The sequence below is a fragment of the Zootoca vivipara genome, chromosome 3 (genome assembly GCF_965207765.1).
Source record: "Zootoca vivipara chromosome 3, rZooViv2.hap1.1, whole genome shotgun sequence".
Lineage (NCBI taxonomy): Eukaryota > Metazoa > Chordata > Lepidosauria > Squamata > Lacertidae > Zootoca > Zootoca vivipara.
The window spans coordinates 14,106,267-14,127,228 of record NC_142586.1 but is presented as its reverse complement, the minus strand read 5'-3'; the positions used below and the strand labels follow the sequence as shown (position 1 = coordinate 14,127,228).

The window sequence follows — 20,962 nt, the reverse complement described above, 5'->3', positions numbered from 1 at the left end:
CAGAAATGCAAAGGATATGCATATCACTGTAATTTATCCTAAAATATAATTATTTCTACCGGTATTCAGAAGTAAGCTCTATTTAGTTCAAGGGGATATACTTCCACGTAGATGTGCATAAGATTTCAGTCAAGTCTCCTTACTGAAAAGTGATGTTATATTTTGGAGAAAACCTCATTTAAGATAAAAGCAAAGAGGGTATTTGAGCAGCATTGTATTGCTACAGTTGCATTCATTTACTTGAGAAAGATTTGTGTGGAGTGTTTTTAAAAGCTTCTCAATATAAACAGAGACAAATTTAAAAAGTGGGTGAGACAAGTAATTAAGATAAATTAGAAATACTTTCATGCGCTTTTGACATCACAAATACCTCATGAATGGCTTCCAGTGACCCCCAAAAAATGATTGAACTATGATAAAGGCCAGTGTCACAGAGACTAAAGACAGAGAGATGCAAGCTTTGTCTGAGTTCATCCAGAGAACGTCAGCAAATTGCCATGTCACACAATTTTATACTTCCCCTGTGGTAAATGTGGCCCTTTGCCCTTTCAGCCTGACAGATTACTGCAAACATCAGTGAGCAGTATCTTAACTACAAAACAACATCTCCCAAAAATCATCACTGCTCTCATTTTAAATTAATAAAATGGCTATTTATTTATTTACATTTCCAACCCCAAATCTTGTGTTCCAAAAGACTTGCAAATGACAAAAACAATATAAAAATGTATGAAAAATTAAAACAGTGTGTCAAGTGCAATACATTCTTTAAAATTTGATTTATAATTGTATATTTTATTGTTGTATACCCCAGCCCCCCAGCCCCAGGACCCTTTGGTGAAAGGCAGGTAAGGAATCTAAACAAACAGCTTCTCATTAGTTTTGGGGAGGGGGGGTGTTGTTGCTGCTGCCCCAACCACAATTTTGCTAACAGATCTGGCCACCATTTATTTCCCCCAATATGCCCTAGATCTACCACTGCTCCCAGGCACTGTGAAGTGGAAACAGTGACCACTGCAAAGAAAAAAATGGTGGAGAATGCTCTGCAAAATTCTTTAAAAGTGCTTTCTTTTCTCCAGGAAGATGAGAGAAAGAAAAATTTCACCAAGTTTCTCAGGAAAAAATGTACAGTATTCTGATACATTTTGCCTCTACTCTAATTAAAACAGCACTCTAGTACTCCAAATCTCTCCTATATTCCATGCACAAATGGGGGCAGCAGGCTGTGGGGAAAAATCATTGCACAGCTCTTGGGATCCTGGCATATAGCAATTTATCTTCATATTTGAAAGTACCCCTGCCATCCAGGTGCCCCTGCCATCTGAGGAAAGGGATGAAGGCATTCCAAGCTGCAGTGCCCCATTTATGGACTTCTCTCTCATTTATGCAATTCTTATTTCACATAGTGCTTCACAACTTCTTTATATGAATGCCCTTGTTGAAGGGCAACATAAAAACGACAACACACCCCAATCAGAAACCCTTTCAACTGAATTTGCAACCATTAGCTGACATTCCAATCTACAATTATTTACTCAAACTATTTGAACATTACTTAAGAGAGGCCAATCATTTCATACTTGTTCCAAAAATGGAATCTAGCTAAGAACACTATGCACAAACAGGCTTACCCACATGGATTCCTAGCTGGATGGAGAAAGGCATACACAAAGTGACTCCCACATGGATGGTCCAAGTATTGACCCAGTACAGGCCTTTCATAAATCTTAAAATTATACCAATGAGCTCTTCGGGAGAGGGCTGGATTTACTCAATTCTGCCACTTGCCCTTCCCTGTCAAAAAGGCTGATCAATGCAATTTTTAGAGGGTTCTCTTTGTGTAAACCTGGCTACTGCACACTTGCTTTTGAGGACATGTTCATGTTGCAGACAGATGCCTCATTATCTCTGCGTGTGACACTCTAGACGGAAGTCATTTATTTGTCACATTTCATCACCAAAATAAAAAAAATTCCTTCAGTAGCACCTTAAAGACCAACTAAGTTTTAATTTTGGTATGAGCTTTCGTGTGCATGCACACCTCATCACCAATTAGCCTGCACTGAGCTACAGAGAAGGAATGCCAGGCCATGATCCTGGAGAGGGCTTTATGAAGTTTAGACTACTTTTTTGCATTGTGTTACTAGGCCTAATCACTATGAACATCCTGAGCAACATACTCTTTCCTGTAAGACAGGCATGTCCAAGCGGTCGATCGCGATCTACCAGCAGTGGCGGGGCGTCCCTGGTCGATCATGTGATCCTGATCAATCGCCAAGGGGAGAAATCTCAACAACTTTGGTGAATGCTCCAAAAAAAAAAGCTCAACAACTTTGGTCAATCCAATGGGTAGATCACTGCCAGTTTTTTTTTATAGTGGGAGTAGATCGCAGTCTCTTGGGAGCTGGACATGCCTGCTGTAGGAGATAAGCACCTGATAGAAGTTCAGCATGACTCAAAAGGAAGTGGAGAAACAATTATCTGCTGCACTTGTAAAAAATAGGGGCCCCTGTCTTCTTCTTTAACTTCTTTCCCATAAGCAGAGCTTTTCATAGTTCACTGGCCTATTGAACTCAATAGGGCTTAGTTCTGACTAAAAATGCTGTGGACTGAACCATATTGTTAAATTCACCCACAGCCTAGAGCACAGCAGGCTACCTCTGTTCCAGGAAGGTGGTGTAGGTCAGCACTTTCTATTTTTGTTTTTACTTCTTCCTCTTAAAACAGCGGACCTCTATGACACATCACAAATTGTGTTAGAAATTCCTCCATGACTGAGTGATAGATTTTTTAAAAATATTACAACTTCAACAACATCATTGTCATCATTCTGATAGAGGTATTAAAAATGTTATTCGCAGATAACTTGGTATATCCAAATTTAAAATTCTGCTCTCCCCCCCCCCCGGCGCACCAAAACACTAAGAAAAGGGTAAGGATTAATTGTTTATGTAAATTAAAGCTCTGGTATGACAACAAGGCAAGGCAAAATCCCTCAGATGCATAATTAGCATGGCTCGATAGTATAATGAAAAGAAGTTTTAAGTGACTGATAAATACAGAAATAATTTGAAAACAGACTAGAAATATCACAGTTCATAGTGAAAAACATCACACATTTGTATGCAAAGCCATGAAAAGTATTTTTTAAATGTGCAAACTCCATTCAATTAAAAATAAAATAAAATTGGTGCACACTTACAAGATATATTGTCAGACTTCATTTTCATCCATTTAATTACCAAATACACAAGACTTCATATAACAACATCTCTAAGGAGTGAAGAAATGGAGGATAGTTTTGTTTGTTTTTCTTTATTTAGCGCTCTGCTTTGCATTTTCTGACATAGATAAATTGACTGCCAAGTTAACTACTGTATATTAACATCAACATACTACTATAAAAATTATCAGATGCTACCCAATTGTAAGGCTATTACTAGATTGTAATTAAGGGGGCACTGAATAATGAAGGGCTAAACCTTAGCTCTCGCATTCGACTGAAGCAGGCGATTGGATTGTGCATTTGGAAAGGAAACCAGTAGTTAATTTATAAACTGATGTGTTGGAAGATACCAAACTTTGCTCCAATCGAATGTGCTAAGCTAAGTAGTGAAGAAAATGCAATCTGCTTATGCTCAGAAGTATTATCTTCCAAAAATGGGTATCCAGCATTTAGAAGTGGAATCTTGAATTTCTGGGGCTAAATTCTCTGAAACTGTCACTCAGATTTAATCCTGAGTGTAATGATATGATTCAGACTGTTATAGCTCAGTTGGAAAAGCTAGAAGAGAGAAAATTAACATTCATACATTTTTTAAAATAAATTAAAGTTTTCAATAACAGATAGGATAGTCATGGGTTGCTTTCTTTGCCTTCAGTACCTTCAATCCATCTGCCACCATCTTAACAACATTCTCACCTTTCTGATCTAAATGACCAACTTTTCTACTAAAAGTTTCTTCATAAGCTTCTGAAAAAATAATGAGGAAAAATGTCAACAACCAGGTTTTTATTAAATTATACTTACTCCTTAGGCAATGCAGTTAAGAAGACTGACATCAGTATTTTTCTATAATGTTCATGGGAGTTTGTTCATTGATTGTCTTTCCTGTCTATATCATTAGACCAGGCATCCCCAAACTTTGGCCCTTCAGATGTTTTGGACTACAATTCCCATCATCCCTGACCACTGGTCCTGTTAGCTAGGGATCATGGGATTTGTAGGCCAAAACATCTGGAGGGCCGCAGTTTGGGGATGCCTGGATTAGACAATAGTCTGATAAGTTAATCACTACTATCTCAGTATCAAAGACTAGAAATATATGATTGCTATGGCATTGGCACATGCTTGTAAGTTGAAATTTGTATGGACTCCAGTTTTTCTAACGTTACCCAAGCACAAAGCATTTTTACCTTACTGAAATGTAAACTTAATTTCTCAGTTTCTCAGAACACCACCCAACCAAGTCAACATGATCCCATGCAAAAGTTTCCTCACCTTTGGAGTTTCCTATCTTCCTTTCACATTAAGTTCTAAAGCAGCCAACTGTTGATACTGTATCCTAGGCCAGACAACCTCAAACATTATCCATTCCTTTCGTGTCAAATGTTCAAGGATACTTGGCTGTAATCAAAGAAACATTCCAACCCAAATACAGCTGTTACGCAGGTATATCAAGAGCGACATTTTTATGTTTAACGTGGTAAAGGAAATAGTTTTTAAAAATGATTCCTATTTCCACCTTCATTCACAATTGAGCAGTAAAAGCATGTGTATTGTAGAACTACCATGGAAAAAACATTGTTGAATGGCAGGATCCAAATTATTTAATAAATTAACCACAGAAACACAATTTCAGGTCTCAATTATGAATTCTTACAGTTAATGTGGAATATACAAACATGTCTATACGCCTCAAACATATACTATTTCTCGATAAGCATGCTATTAATAGATGCAGTGAGAGAAATGCCCTCTCAGTATCACAGTGTGAAGAGGGCTTTGTACTAAAAAATAATATATATTTTAAATACAAGCTCCAAGTTGAAACCTCCTCTTTAAAATGTATCCAAGTCAACTACATAATCATTACTCTTCCAGACTGTCTCATCCAAAATTAGCCTTGTAATCTTAATGGAAAAGAACAAAGTTAAAGTATTGGTATAAGTATGACTCAAAGGGGTCAATTTTCAATGTGATATTTGGGAGAGACATACACAAATCTTTTCACTAAATAATGGGATTAGTCAACATCACCTAGATACTGCTTTGAAAATTTACCACACAGAGCTCTGTCAATTTGAGATGCAGGAACTACAGCAGCTGAAAGAATCTGGTCTTAAAAAGAAGATTACAGGTTCCCTAGAGATATCATTTTGCGTCTATAAATGACAACATGCAAAGGAGGGATGGTCTGAATAAAAGAATCAAAAGGGGTGGTCTGAACAAGATAATCTTTTTTTTTTACTTTCTTTTCAGATACAATACCAATGCAGGAAGAGACTTCTCCAGGTTTTGTTTTTACAAAAAAATGTTTGGGAGAATGGGGAGAGAGATTGAGTAATGATTTAATGTGCATTCTCAAACAAAACAAAACATTCAGTAACAAGGACGCTCTTATATATTTACAAGGAAACATAAGGAAAATATTGGTGACTACATGAAGATTTTTCAGTTAATAAGAAAAGTGTGCCTTTAAGGTAATTTCTTTTAAATCTAGTTACAGGTAGGTAGCCGTGTTGGTCTGAGTCGAAGAAGTGTGCATGCACACGAAAGCTCATACCAAAATATAAACTTAGTTGGTCTTTAAGGTGCTACTGAAGGAATTTTTTTATTTTGCTTCTTTTAAATCTGTCTGTGTTAATTGTACTTATAAACCTACATATACCTTAAGAAAAACTTCAAATAAATTCCAATACAAATCTTTTTCAATTTCCAATAATTATCCACAAGGGTAATTTTCTATGGGCAAACAAGGCAACTGCTGTTATAACTACGCTGAGCGCCTTCTACACATCTGCTGGAACCCTGCATAATAAAACCATCTATCTTCCTATCTAATCTAAGCATGTAATTACTTGACAATTCAATCAGCACTCATTTCATTCTAACACAAAATGAAACAAGTTTATGCCAGGGTCCCTAAGCACCTGTAGCTAAAAACCCAAATCAGCTTGCCCATAATTCCATCTTCTTTTAGGATTGTTCAGCTTGCCTTGCCCTTTTGTTGGCAAAATGAGGGTAGTCATGGGAGAAGAGCAAGTGTATCAATTCAAAAAATCCCCCACAGAGTTCCCACTGCTAGTGCTGCTTCGACGCTTTATTTTATGACTAAGGCCCCCACTCCACCCCGCTTTAGAGTTGGTTGGGAAGTTTTACATTCTGATAGTCGTGAGCCCAGAAAGCTTTGCTGCCTTGTTTCCTGAGAGCTCTTGCCTCAAGCAACACTAAGACAACATGAACGATCACATGGCTCCTCTCTGTAAGGAAAAGGTCTGTTTCATTTGCACAGCAGGAACAGCATTCTTCTTGTCCTGCACTGTCTGGCGGTTACTCTAAAATAAAAGATTTCCCTCATTCATGAGCTAAGTATGGCTAGAGAGTCCACTAGCAGTCCACACATTTTATTTATAATATTGATCAAGAGGACAAGAGTTCTGATCTTGTTACACCTTCACTTAAAAGGCTTTAAAATCTAATGGTATGCATCTGAATGCTTGCATGGGAAACGATGCATTGGATATTTTCCCAAGAAACAACTAAAAGCCTAGATGGACCTCTGGACAGATCCAATAGGGCACTTTTTATTTCTCTCCAACTTCCAACTCTCATTTTACAAGTTCAATTATATAGAGAGTTCTGTATTAGTGTTGCATATATGGATCTTTGGTTCCATTATCACTGCAGATGGTGACAGCAGTCACGAAATTTAAAAAACACCTGCTTCTGGGGGGAGGGAGCTAGACAGCATCTTAAAAAGCAGAGACATTACCTTGCCGACAAAGGTCCGTATAGTTAAAACTATGGTTTTCCCAATAGTGATGTATGGAAGTGAGAGCTGGACCATGAAGAAGGCTGATCGCTGAAGAATTGATGCTTTTGAATTATGGTGCTGGAGGAGACTCTTGAGAGTCCCATGGATTGCGAGATGGCTGGACAGTGTTCTCGAAGCTACCAACATGAGTCTGACCAAACTGCGGGAGGCAGTGGAAGTCAGGAGTGCCTGGCGTGCTCTGGTCCATGGGGTCACAAAGAGTCAGCCACACGACTAAACAACAACAACAACATTGTTTATCTTCTTGGAGAAGATTGTATATTTTGTTTTTGTTCTTACTCCAGTTGCTTGAACATATGTCTAGTATGATTTGGGGATCAGTCACTCCTGCTTAATACACATTTTGAGCTTACAGAAACACTGCAAACCTGAGAGGAAAGGAAGGTCATGGCAGATCCTCTAGAGACAGTGAATGCTTCATCCTGGAAGATTTAGCAGAACTGTGCAGCTGTCTGAGCCTACATGCTTTGCAATAAAAGCATCAAATTTTGTGATATCTTGCCTCCGCTCACAGAGCCAGGACATCTCTTGCTGCATCTCCCATTTAAATAAAGAGCGTTAGGATCAGGAAATGTGATCACGGATCTTCAGCAACTTGACCCATATACACTGAGGCTACAATCCTATACTTACTTACCAAGTACTTCCCGCTAGTCTCATTGATATTAATAGGACATTCTTCTAAGCAGACATATAAAGGACTGCACTGTTAAAGAGGGCAATCTATGAATAAATTATTAAGTTTTCACCAGTTTTCAAGTGCTGACCATATATTGTGATCTATATTATTAAAATGCAGGATCATTAGTTCTTAACCAAAATATCTTGTTTTAATTTTTCTGTGGTCTTTTGTTTAGAGAAATCTATAGATTTCAATGGGACGCGGGTGGCGCTGTGGTCTAAACCGATCTAAACCGTCTAAAGGCTTGCCGATCAGAAGGTCAGCGGTTCAAATCCCCGCAACAGGGTGATTGCTCGAACGTTGCTCGGTCCCTGCTCCTGACAACCTAGTAGTTCGAAAGCACGTCAGAGTGCAAGTAGATAAATAGGTACCGCTCCAGCGGGAAGGTAAATGGCCAATAAAGCGAGACGAGCACCTCAACCCCGAGTCATCCACGACTGGACCTAACAGAGGGGTCCCTTTACCTTTACATAGATTTCAATAAATAATGAAAATGATCGCTTTTCTTACAGACAAGTTAGTTTAAAAAAGAAAAAGAAAGTGACCAAGAGAAAATAGATCAGGAGCTACTGGGTTACTAAATGTTCATCTACAAATTAGCACCAATATGCATCCTCTGTCTGTGGATGAAAATATACAATGTGATATTCGCATGTGAGCATTCTCAGCCTAATAGGGAAGCAGTTTAATTCTTACAGTGTAATGGAGAGGAAAATTTAATTAAAAATAAATTTAGGATGAAATTCAATGTAGTGCTGCATCTCTTATCCTGTCAGCACAAGGATTTCTCATTGGCAACAGAGTTCTCCCCCTAAATCTGTTTTAGGGGTTCCCCCAATCCTCTGGAGCAGATTTAGGGCATGTGCAGGAGGAATAGAGCAGTGGAAGTCCTAACATAGTGACATCAGCTGGACAGCCCCCAAAGGGGTGGATCTTGTCCCTATCACTGCAATAAAGGAACTGTCAACCCATGGGAGTTGGAGCTGATGGCCACTGGAGTTCATGTGAGTCATAGCTTCCCCAACGCTGTTCTACAGGACCAAGTATGATGTTCTTAAACTTCACAGGAAACACACAGCTTGGCAAAACAGAACTTTTGAAAGATTGATAGTATTGGTCCAAGAGAAAATGCAACCATGCCTATCTATATACCTTAATATCATACCCAGTGCTATTTTTCCAGAAAAAGAGGTGCCAAAGCTCACCATGAACTTTTCACTTGTTCTCTTAGAATGGCAATGGCACCCACCTGAGAGGCACCAGAGCTCCAGCTGGGGGGGGAGCCCTGATCACACCTTAATATCATTCAAGGGCACATACCTTTAGTTTTGATTCATTCATTCAGCATTGTACTTGGGGAGCAACTGCTGAAAAGAAAACTAACTGTTTAGGCTTCTTTTAAAAATGGCTAAGTATACTGCTTCCCTAATAGCAAGTGTCATTGAAATAAAAGCAAACAAACAAACCAAAGCACCTCGGCTTACATTAATTCAGCCTGGTCACCGTTAGCCAGTATGAATGAACCTTGAGAGTTATGAAAATTTTATCTGAAGTTCCCATTAATTATGTAGCAATCCAGGTGGTGTGCTAGTGGGGACTAAGGCATAAACGAAATGAATGGCATAATGAGGAATTTTCAATGGCACAGTAGTCGGCTGTCAAGCAGGTCACTGACCATGACAAAATTGATTTCCCATTGAAGATGAAAGGGAGTGTAAGGCTGAAATCACACATGCGTTTTAAAGCACTTTAATTATCACTTGGGAACCTTACCCTGCTTCAGTTAATACACATTACCACTATTCAAAAGTTTTGCTTTCCCCCTCTCTAAATGTCACCGCAGAAGACCTCCAACTAGAGTTTGAGAAGACAACACTCCCACTTCCTTATCATATAAGTTGGCCGACACTTCCCTGTGTCCAGAGTCAGATGCAATTCTATAGTACTCCACAGGTATTCTCCTACATACAGTAATGAGATTCACTTGAAATTGTTTGCAATGCATTTGAGGGCTTTCATCTGGTGGTAGGAATGCTTCCCATTAAGAATTTTCCTATCCAGTTTTTATCATTTCCATTAAGGTTCATTTAGCAATGTACAGTTTAATAACAATCAAGACCAAAACAGAGATCACAATCTAATTGAGATGGGAACCCCATCTCTGTTTCCATACTACATTACACTATACTGGATATTCCCTCTCTGTTTTCCATACTACATTACACTATACTGGATACTGTCAGCACTTACACACAGAGAAATAATAAAACAGGAATCCGATGACATAAAATTACTCCTTACAAAGTTCAAAGCAGGCTGCTGTAACTGCTGATCAGATGCATTTTCAGTGCTGATCAGAAGATTGGTGCTGGGATTGAGTTTTCAAAGAGGCTACTTGTAACCACCAATCTAGAAAATGGAGCATTTTTCAACTCTGAAGAAAGCATTTAAATAAGCCCCTTTTTCTTTCAACAGAAAGCAGTTTGTGCTCAAGGTGCTGGAGGAAGCCCCCTTATCTGCGCATCAGCAAAATGCATCTGGTTATTGGGGATTCAGTTGCGCAGGGCTCTCCTCAAGCCCTAACACCAGCTGGTTGTCAATGCCTACAGAGAGCCCTGCACTCTGCTTTAAAGTCTTGACAATCAGCTGTCCCATACCAGACATCATATACATCAGGTACAGAGCAGGTGGGTTTGACTTCATCACATTGGCCTGGTGGGCCTAATTAGGCCTACAGGCTAAGGGTTCCACATCCATATATTAAAACTTGATAATATCTGATGATGCTAGTTTACTGTGTTTCACCATATCTGTTTCTGTTCCCGAAGTGCCCGTTTGATGAAATAGTGTCTAAGCATATGATCATAGCTGCCAAGTTTTCCCTTTTCTCGCGAGGAAGCCTATTCAGCATAAGGGAAAATCCCTGTAAAAAAGGGATAACTTGGCAGCTATGCATATGATGCTGTAATCAATTGATGTATATTTCATTTGCGGTATTCAAGTTGTTCAGTGGGAACACACTGCTTTGATGCAACACATAATCAGGTTAGTTAAAAGCACACCTTCAAAAGTGGAAGCCTCTGAACACATTTGTGAAATAGCATCCAAAAGGGTGGAGTTTGAAACTGGAACTTGCAAGTGGAAGAAAAAGGCCAAACATGAAATACTGAATCTTAAAACAAGGGGGATGTGCTCTAAAATACTTTAAAGTATCTATTCAAAGTAAGTAGTAGAGTCAGATTCCTTGGCTCTTTGAATTCAAGATAAAGGCAACAGACAGGGTAAGTCTAATACTACAAAAAAAAAGTGTCAGCCTTTGGTCATGAAGACATAAGCTTCAGGTGACTTACTGTACACGTGACTTTTAAACATATATCTGTACAATAAGATGTCTTCCCTAGCAATAACTTGTTCTAACATGACCTAATGAACAGAGGGCATGCATGGATTTAGCACTGTATATATAAAATGTACTATTTTATTGCATGAGTTCAAATCAGAGTCCTTCAGTTTGCAATTGACAATGATAGGTCCATAAATATAGAGATGGCTTAGTTAGTTATGAAGTGCTTTGGCGTACAGAAGACATAATCTTGGCTGCATTGTGAAACCATCCTTTGCCATTTAGTTCCTATGATCACTGTATTTAAAGTTAGGCATATTTTTCCACATATCAGACAAGTTGAATATTCTGGTTTTTTATTTTGTTTGGGAGAAATCGTTGGAATATCTACTATCTAATTTGGTGAGAAACTGATTCACCTGTCAGATTCAAATAATATTGCCAAAACAAATATAAAAATGGATGTGTGAGCAATCTTTTACCTGAGAAATGTGCATTAAACTTAAATATGGGTATTTTATAATGCGAGTCATATAATCTGGAAGACTATTCCAAAACATAGGCTCACTGCATAACTTTACAGAAATATTTGTTAGGGAAATTTGAGTAAAGTTTGCCCTTTCCCAATACTTCCAAGATAAATTTTGGTCTTTCTTTTAAAAGTGTTGTGTTATTAGTCCAACACAATATAATGTTAAACAACAACACCCAGGCAAAATGTTCTTGAATAAGCTCCATATGCTTACCATTCACTACAAATTAACAATTCTACACACTGGAACTGATTACTACATCTGGGGGCTTCTTAATGCCAGCTAAGCAATTAGACTATTTAGTGCTGGCTCTTGACATTCTGTGGAACTAAATGCCTTCCACAGAAAGGAGAAAAATAAAATGGTACATAACATCAGGGAACAAAGTCAGCCACTGAGATAGTCCCTAGTTACCCTATGTGAAAGTATAGACTGGTCTCTTAATTCATGCTGCAGAGAATATTTGGTGTATCATTATTGACCATATTAAAAGTGAACATTAAGAACATAAACTACATTTGAAGAACATGTTCATGACGCTTTTGAGTAAGAGAATTTGTATGAGTTCACTGTATTAAATTGTGAGCCTGAGTCAATGGTGCCAGTTGCTAAGATTTAATTTTCAGAGTAGCAGCAACAAACAGATAACACGGTAATGTTAGCAAAACAATGAAAAGGTAAACAAACGTGAAGTGCAAATATTTAAATGTATATGCACCAACAACCTTCACATATACAAAGAGATTCAAAAATGTGTACAAAATCTCATGCTCGAAGTCTTAAAAGTCCAGTATAAAGTGCAGTAATCAAGTCTGATAACCAAGTCCGATAATAAAGTGCTACAATGTATCATGCGTACTTATCTCTTCCCATGCGTTCTTATCTCATCCGACGGGCGGCTAGCGTCTTCCCCGTTTCACAGGAATGGTTTCCTCAGGGGGCGGACTCTTTCAAAGGTTCATGTGTAAAAGCTTAACAAGACTACCGAAGCTCACAATTCTCAAAGAGATTTAATTTTCAACATTAATTACATGTACACCACACCCTCTGATCACATCTCTTCATTTCTTCCAAGCAAGTGCACATGCACACACACACACACACACACACACACACACACCTTTTATGACGGTTCTGCATAACAGTTGGATCCAGTAGAATAATTCTGAGCCTCCAAAAGGAAGTGTGAAAAAGTGGAGCTTTGTGGGCACGGGGGAAGACCTGAAGGGTGCTACCGGTACTGTGTCCATGGGAATCACAGTGACCTCTGGCATGTTATTATACATACTGGATCAAGAAAGAGTGGGGTCTTTTTGGAGCCATAATCTTTACTTGCCAGCATGTTGCTGTTTCTCCTGCTGTATTTATCTGTATTTTCCACTTTGTCTTTCAAATCAGGGAAGGAATCTATGCATTTCTGCATTTTTATTATTACCAATTGTTAGATACTGCTTACTAATCCTATTACAGTTAATACCAAAATAGCAGCATCCTCTATCCTGAGCAGTCTGCTCAACCGAACAGCTGAATTTTTAACTGCTGTAAAGCTAATCTCCTTCGGTGATTTCAATCAGGTAAAAAATAAGACCTCATGTCTATTTAGACTACTGTGAAGTATTTCTAACTATCCTTTAAACACTGCAGAACAACACCGAATAGATAAATGTGGAAGATCTAGAGCAATTGCATTCCATTTACGGTAGTATCTCTTTCATTCCTATATTTAGTATAAATCAGGAAACTTCCTTAAGTATAAGAGTAAATATGAAATTTAACACAAATACTGTAAAGACACACACCCTAAGGTCTATTGAAACCAACAGAACAAGAACATAGTTAGGGAACAGTAATTTCTCTGAACTGCACCCACTTAAAGTGGTGAAAGGTATCCTAATGAAATTATGATACAATTTTATAAGGATGAAATGCAGGTGCAGCCAAAGAAACCTAAGAACTTTGTTATCTGTTTAAACAAGAATATGAGTCGACAGATGAATAAATAGGTGTGATTTTGATGTATGCCAGCTTGATATCCTTGCTAACCTTTTTCAGTGTCTGCACAATAGTTAGCAAGACTGAAAAAGTATGTGTCACACTCTTCATATGAGCATCTGCAATGTCACTGTTTCAAAGATCATTTCTATAGTATATAACTAGAGAGGTGTACTCAAAAGTTATTGACTATCGATTTACATGCAATAAACATGTGGGGTGAGGTATACAGACAACAGAAAATATATAATATGTAAACAAAATAAACCTCTGAACAGCCAAATTAAATACCTTTTATTCAATGGTACTTTTTGGATTGAAATTATGAATTCATTTCTTAAAGATCAGCTTTCATTTTATTAGGGTACATTTTCTCAGTCTTTAGATGTATGATTAGCTATGATACTATGTATATGATCATCATCATATCATTAATATATTGCAATTCAATCTTATTTTTGTTTCACTTCAGTATCATGCTCTCCTTCACTGCAAGCAAAGCAACAGTAGCTGAACTACAGAAAAAGCACAATCAGGACAAAATGCAGTATTAATCTGAAAAGTAGTTACTTGCATCTTCTAGTACCGCACCACAATTTAAAAGTATTTTTTCATTAACCAGTTACTAATACAGAAGTATATTAAGTATGATTTTATTACTTAATGCCCCGAAGCAAATCTACCAAATTCTTCTTGACGAATGATGCACCACTGAAATATGGCTATCGACAAACATGTCACACATAAATGCATTCTGTTAGTTTTTAGTTAGTTACTGTTTCCAAACTTTTACATTGCAATAGCATACAGTGTTCCCATCTTTCCTGATACAGATGGAGAGTAATTTGTTTAAAGTCGCACTCATGACCTAGGTGACTGACACCTTGAAATGTGTACCAGAGCAATCAGCAAAGAGATTTCACTTCCAGAAACTGATGGGAGGAAAGCAAGCATGCAGGAGACTCCATTAGGTACAGCTGCAAAATATCCAGAGATGCCAGCAGAAGACAAATTCGTGAGTTATCTGAAGGAAATACATTGTTTCCTGCCTACAAAAACATCAAAGGGAAATTTCATAGCTATCTTTGTTAGTGATTTCATTATAGGAAGCAACGTGTGCAAGAGTCCTACCATGAATGATCAGCAAAAAGACAAAACTCTCATTCTCCAAGAGCCCATGTCAAAATAAGGTACAAAAAGGTTGGATAGTTAGACATAGAATCATAGAGTTGGAAGAGACCATAAGGGCCATCCAGTCCAATCCCCTGCCGAGCAGGGAAAGTTCTGTAAGTTCACATCTTACAAAAGTTGTGGCATTTTCAAAATTGCCAGTTTTACAACTGCTGGGGTATTTATGGGGTGACTGCCCCCCCAATCCATCCACTTCCAATAATGTTCAAAGGTACATGGATAAAAAAGGATCTGTTGGGGAACAGTATGTAGGTCTGACTGACGTGGATGGGAGCTTGGGGGTTTGAAGCAGGAGAGAAGAATAGAGAGTTTCTGTTTGGATTTTCTAGGGATTTAATGTTATTTTTAAAAATGTTTTCATAAACGATAAAAATATATAAAAATTCCTAAAGTAAAAAATAATAGTTTACTTTGACATTGCTAAGGTGATAAATAACTTCTGAACTGATGTTCACAGTTCCAATTTAGTGCAAAGGATATTGTTATGGTTTGGGCCAGATTAAATGGTCAGATTTGGGATTGGCTTTATCTGAAAGAGTCAGATTGGATATTTTAAGAAGCAGGAAGGTGATCTGCATACGTGAGACCAGTTTGAACCATATGCTGGAGGGATCAGAAAAGGTATAAAATAAATCTAAACAAAGTCAGTCAGCCTGGAGTGTCTAGAATAGGGTTGCCATATTTCAAAAAGTAAAAATCAGGACACACACACCCGACTTGAGCTGTGTGTTGTTGTTTTTTAGGAAACCCCCTGACATCAGTTGGGAAAAATCCGGATGGATGGCAGCCCTAGTGTACAAGTCACTATCAGATACCACCTGTTTCATCCGGGTACCCCGTGATGCTATTATTCTCAGAAAGGGGTTTGCAGGAACTGCTACATGCTAAACATATTTAAAGTTCATAACATTGGCAGTTTTAGAAATACCATCAATCTTATAAGATTTCAATATACACATGCCTTCTGTCCCATATAATGGATATTATAATGGAAATATGAAGGCTCCTAGTCAGCTAAAGCTAAACACTTATTTCTTTCTCTCTTTTTTGCCAATGATTTCAGTTATTGGCTTTGGGTGGATCACATGGAACATAGACATGTGTGCACTAATCATGTAATGGTGAACACCAGTGAACACTCAGTTTCCAACAAATAAATGATATTCATGTGTGAAATAACCCCCCTTTTTCTCCTACAGGGACTCTTTATGATGGCAAGACAAACTGGAAATGGGTCAAGTAATAGCACCTCTCACTGCAATGCCAGATTTGCAAGATTTAATTTATCCCCAGAAAGCACATATCTGTCTTACAAAGATTTAGTTTGTATAATTGCCCTAAACAACTTATTCCATAAGGGTGATCTATAAAATGAATGAATGAATCTAATCTCAGTTTATTATTAAATAGGTTTAAAAAAACCAGAATATTGTCACACAGAAGAGGTTCTCACTTCCCCATAATTTTGGGTAGGACTGTCTATGCAAACTGCAAGGAGGAAGCTTCTCTTAGAACCAATTTAGGTAGTCTATCTGCAAGGCACAGGCTCAGTTGCACAAACAACTGCTCAAGTGAAATGCCTGCTTGTGAGTGCAGTGCAATCTCACAAATGAGCTAATGGACAGGCTGTCCCAATTAGATTTCCAGATATTTTCAGTGTATTGTGTTCTTATGAGACAATATGAAAAGGCCAAAGGGATCTCCTCAAAACCTAGGGAAAGAATGGTCTACAATTCCACTCTGTCAGATATGTATTCCTGGGGTTTCTGACAAAAAAAAATGTAAGTGTAATTTGCTGCATGGTTCATAGGGTTTACCCTTAGGGGAAATTTCAGTTATCTGCTTTGTCCTCAGGCAGGTAATAAAGCTTATCAAAGGACCGCTGGCAGATGTCTGATTTCTTCTATGCCACACTGACAAACTTTAGCAGCCATGTCAAGTCACAGGAGGGGGGAAATGCCCCCAGGTCAAATATTTTATGCAGTCAATTCATTTTTAGCAACAGTCTGTGTCTAGGCAATATACTCATACCTACCAGCAAAAAGAAAGTACCAGTAAGAAAGAAACATCAAGACACTTAATTGATGGATATAATGAAATTAATTAAGACCTGAAAAGTGAAATACGAAGAATACTGATCAATTCTTTTAAAAAATTGTTTCCCAAAATTCTCCTTAATAAAGCATTCAAATTATAAATTACCAAAAGAACGGCTTTCAGAACACAGCTGGTATTATGACTCTATTCTGGAGATTGCTAAAATATAAAACTGGACTGGGACACCTCTCACAAGAGGTAGTGGTGACCACCATCTTGGATGGCAATAAAAAGGATTAGACAAATTCATTGAGGATTAGATTATCAGTGGCTCCCACCTATTATGGCTATATTTTACCTCTACTGTCAGAGGAAATATGAGAATCACTATTAAGAGAGAGTACTGTTACACTCATGCGCTGGTTTCATTGTCTTAACAAGCTTATTAAGTATCCAAATAATGATAGGAGTCAAGGTTAAAATGTAGACATATGGGTCATGACCTAGTCAAAACTTATGTCCCACTGATCTCAATCAGAGGATTAAACATGTCCTTAGATCTCTGGCATTGAAATAAATAGGACTTCAAACTGATTAGCTTTGGTATATTGTTGTGCCCATATTGTTTAATTCTTTGGATATGAAAAGGTTCAGGGGGAAAGCTTAGCTAGGAGAAAGGTATACTGCCTCTGCTTTTAACTGGCAGGAAATGGTTGCAGTACCTCTAGGGGGGGAAACTGCTGTTAAACTAGGAAAATGTGACAAAAAACCTTACTGTCAATCTGAAGTAAAAATGATCAGGATTTGTGGGTAATGACTGAAGTGCTCTTTAGCAAGATGAAAGTACCAAGTACCTATGCAAATCCAATCCAAGCTCTCTGAGGAATAAAATTCAACTCATCTCACTTACTGTAAGAATGAGGAGCATCATACAATTGCCCCAAAGGTAGGAATAAATGTTTAAAAATATTAGATATAAATAAATACTGTGTAGCCTACCAGAATTAATCTGAGCTTTCTGGTGTTTCGAGTCTTATTTGTTACGACATTTTCTTTGCCCCTCATTAGTTCTCACATACTTTCAAATTGCTACACCATTAGAACCAAAAGGACCACATGGCAGATATAGGCTGGCAAATATCTTACATAACATAGCATTTGATAATGCTGTGAGATATATGGCACATTTAAGACACAGACATTCCCAACATCACATCTTTCTGTTACATCCTGACCTGTCAAAACTCAGAGCATATCAAAAAGAAATGGAAAGGGGGGGAGGGGAGTTAATTAATCAAAGACACATCACTTCCACAGAAAACTAAGTAACCAGATTTCGAGAAGGAAATAGGATGGCTTATGCATCCAGTGCCAGCTCAGTTACTGACACCCTTCTCCTGCTTCCAGAGGCAGCTTCAGGGCTGCAGGGGCAGAGAGCATTGCATTTGATGCACTATCCCCCATCCCATAATAAAAGTAATAGTAACCTCATCCACAAATAAGGTTAGGTTTGTACCTAAAATATTATTTCCATCTCGATGCAACAAATGCATTTGAAGACCGACCCAGCACATATTGATCTCAAAATGGTCAATCTTCAATGCTGCCAATCATACAAGTACAATGCTTAGAATGATTCCAACACTAAAAGCATCAAGTGACCCTTTAGCTTTTAAAATGGTTTCCCCCTTTCCATCTGCAGAAGATCATCAAACCCTTATAACTATATAGCCGAGGCAGAAGCTTATAAAATGTGACTACTGCTTTCGTATTTATAACATATCTATCAGAGACTCTCTATTTCCTCCATATCCCACCCCATACATTCCACACCCATAGGAGCATAATTCCCCCCCTCAAAAAAACTGTTATATATACTTTGCAAAGCTTTTAATACAAAAAGCAAGATAAGGGAAAGGAAGTAGAGAAGTATATGTTAGAATTTCTCTAAGCAGTAAGAGAAATGCATTATCACATGTCAAGTTATTTTGCCTCTCACCAGTTCAGAGCAAGTAAAGCACAAAAAAACCTTAAGTATCAGTTGAGATTCTTGAAATAACTTACAATACATCTAAATCAGAAACAACCATTGATGACAAATTATTCATAAGCCCAACACACCTACCCACTGACCCTTCAACTTCTTCTTCCCCAAACTGAATTCTTCCGGTATGAAATGAACCTTCAACAAAGTAGGCATTTTGCATTTATGTTGGGGATTAGTCAGATTATAGTGATACCAACCTATGAGTTATTTTACATAAATTACCATACTAAAAAACAACTCCTAGCCTCTGCTAGACAGGATGTATAGTGATTATCTATATTGTAAAAATTGGAGATGTTTACATTTTTGGCATGTGGTCAAATTTTTGACTGTTTATTCAGTCTGAATGTTCTGTTGATTGAGATTTATTTATAAAAAAATACTTTTTGTTTCTTGCAACGCTTAGGAGAAAAGAGGCCAAACTTACCACCGCCACCTCCGAGAAGACTTGAATTAGCTGTGGAAGAACAAGAGAACCAAGAATTACATCAGAGCAAGCTTTGCTTGTTTTTTTAATATTCTCTAACAATACAAAAACAAAAATAAAGCCAGTCCACCTTCTCCGTTAACACAAGAACTTTAGGCTAAGTTTAAATTAAACATTACATACAAAACAATATGCAGCTTCTATTTCTATGTAGACAAAAATGAAATAACAGTACAGTCACAGATTTAGTTGTCAAGGCAAGGCCCATGAACCTGTGTGGGGAAGAATGCATAGAATGCCATTTCTTGCATAAGTAAAGACCTATCCAGATCTTTCCCACTGTTGCTAAAATCCCCCAGTGCCTGTGCTGAGTCTGGCATTGTAACCTTCAGGTGTAAAGTTAAACGTTGAGTGAACCTCCTGGAAGAATTCTGAGCATTTGACTTTAATGCTCAGGAGGCACAGTTGATTTTGTGGGTGAGCACAAGGCTGCTTACCCACCTCTAAATTAAACTTGAGTTAAATTTTCCATATCACCTGTTTCTCAGCAGGAGTCCCAGGAGTTCAGAGCGTCACAGTTAATCACCAGAAGAAATATTCTATCCATGACACCTGAAGAGACTGATTTATCCGTGCTGCCTCCTCTAACTCCATTGCATTCTGTCTTGCTATTTATTGTGAAATTGTAAACTGTTTGTTGTAAGTTGCCTAGAGCGATTGGGTATGCGTCAGAAAGGGTAAAAATTATTGTTACATAAATAAACAATCAAGCAAATATGTTTACTGCTGATAAGCCTACTAAAGATTTCTACTTTAAGTAACGCATGTAAAATCATATCCATGAGCACACAAACAAACCAAAATCCACATTACTATCACAGCAGATGAATTTGTTAAGATATTACTTTCACCTCTGTATAATCAATCAACATTTGTTTAAACATTACAACAGAAGAAAACTAGAAACCAAAGGAGGAGAGTACTAAATCCCCCCAAAATGTCATCTAAATCCATCATTCTGCCAATGCAGTATCTCTCCCTCAAGTACATGGGAGTTTTTGCTTATTTCATCTCAAACTCTAGTCCTTGAAATCAGCTCACAAAACCCCTCACACTGAGACCAAACTGTCAATTTTAAAATGTGACAACAGAGAAGCACACGGGGTCTCCTTGCACATTATCTTGCACTCAACATTTTGTACATATGAATTTTGTACATACAAACATGCACATATATCTCTGTTACATGTTCACTAGGCATTTTACATATAACAAGGACTAAAAAAATTTAATTGCAGATTTACTGAACCCAAAATAGTAACTGCCTCCTGCTTACATACTGATAACCTCCAATGCATAACACAAGAAGTAACACAGCATAAAAGCACTCTTTCTCATGCACCAGCGACAGTTAGTTACCTTTGTTGTAGGAGAAAAGAGGCTTTTAAATGCTTAAAGGCATGAATTGAACACAGAAAGGTATGCCTGCTCTTGCATCAGGGAGGATCACCACAGAAGAGGAAGAACGTGTTTCAGATAACTCTTGTTCCCGCCCTCCCACAATCATCTTTTTGAGGAAAGCACCTGAATCATGATTAAGTGATATCCACATGCACAGATGTAAAAGGAAAAGAGGTAAAGGACCCCTGGAC

The 20,962-nt window shown here is 37.9% G+C and overlaps 1 protein-coding gene across 2 annotated transcripts in view; it reads right to left on the bottom strand.

Annotated features, from left to right (window-relative positions):
* MACROD2 (mono-ADP ribosylhydrolase 2) overlaps positions 1-20,962 on the bottom strand; it is a 900,701-nt gene that overhangs the window by 734,875 nt on the left and 144,864 nt on the right. For both annotated transcript variants that reach the window (XM_035110055.3, XM_035110056.3), the window contains exon 4: positions 19,311-19,340. In XM_035110055.3, coding sequence (XP_034965946.3) covers positions 19,311-19,340 — 30 coding nt within the window. The remainder of the gene's footprint in view (positions 1-19,310; positions 19,341-20,962) is intronic.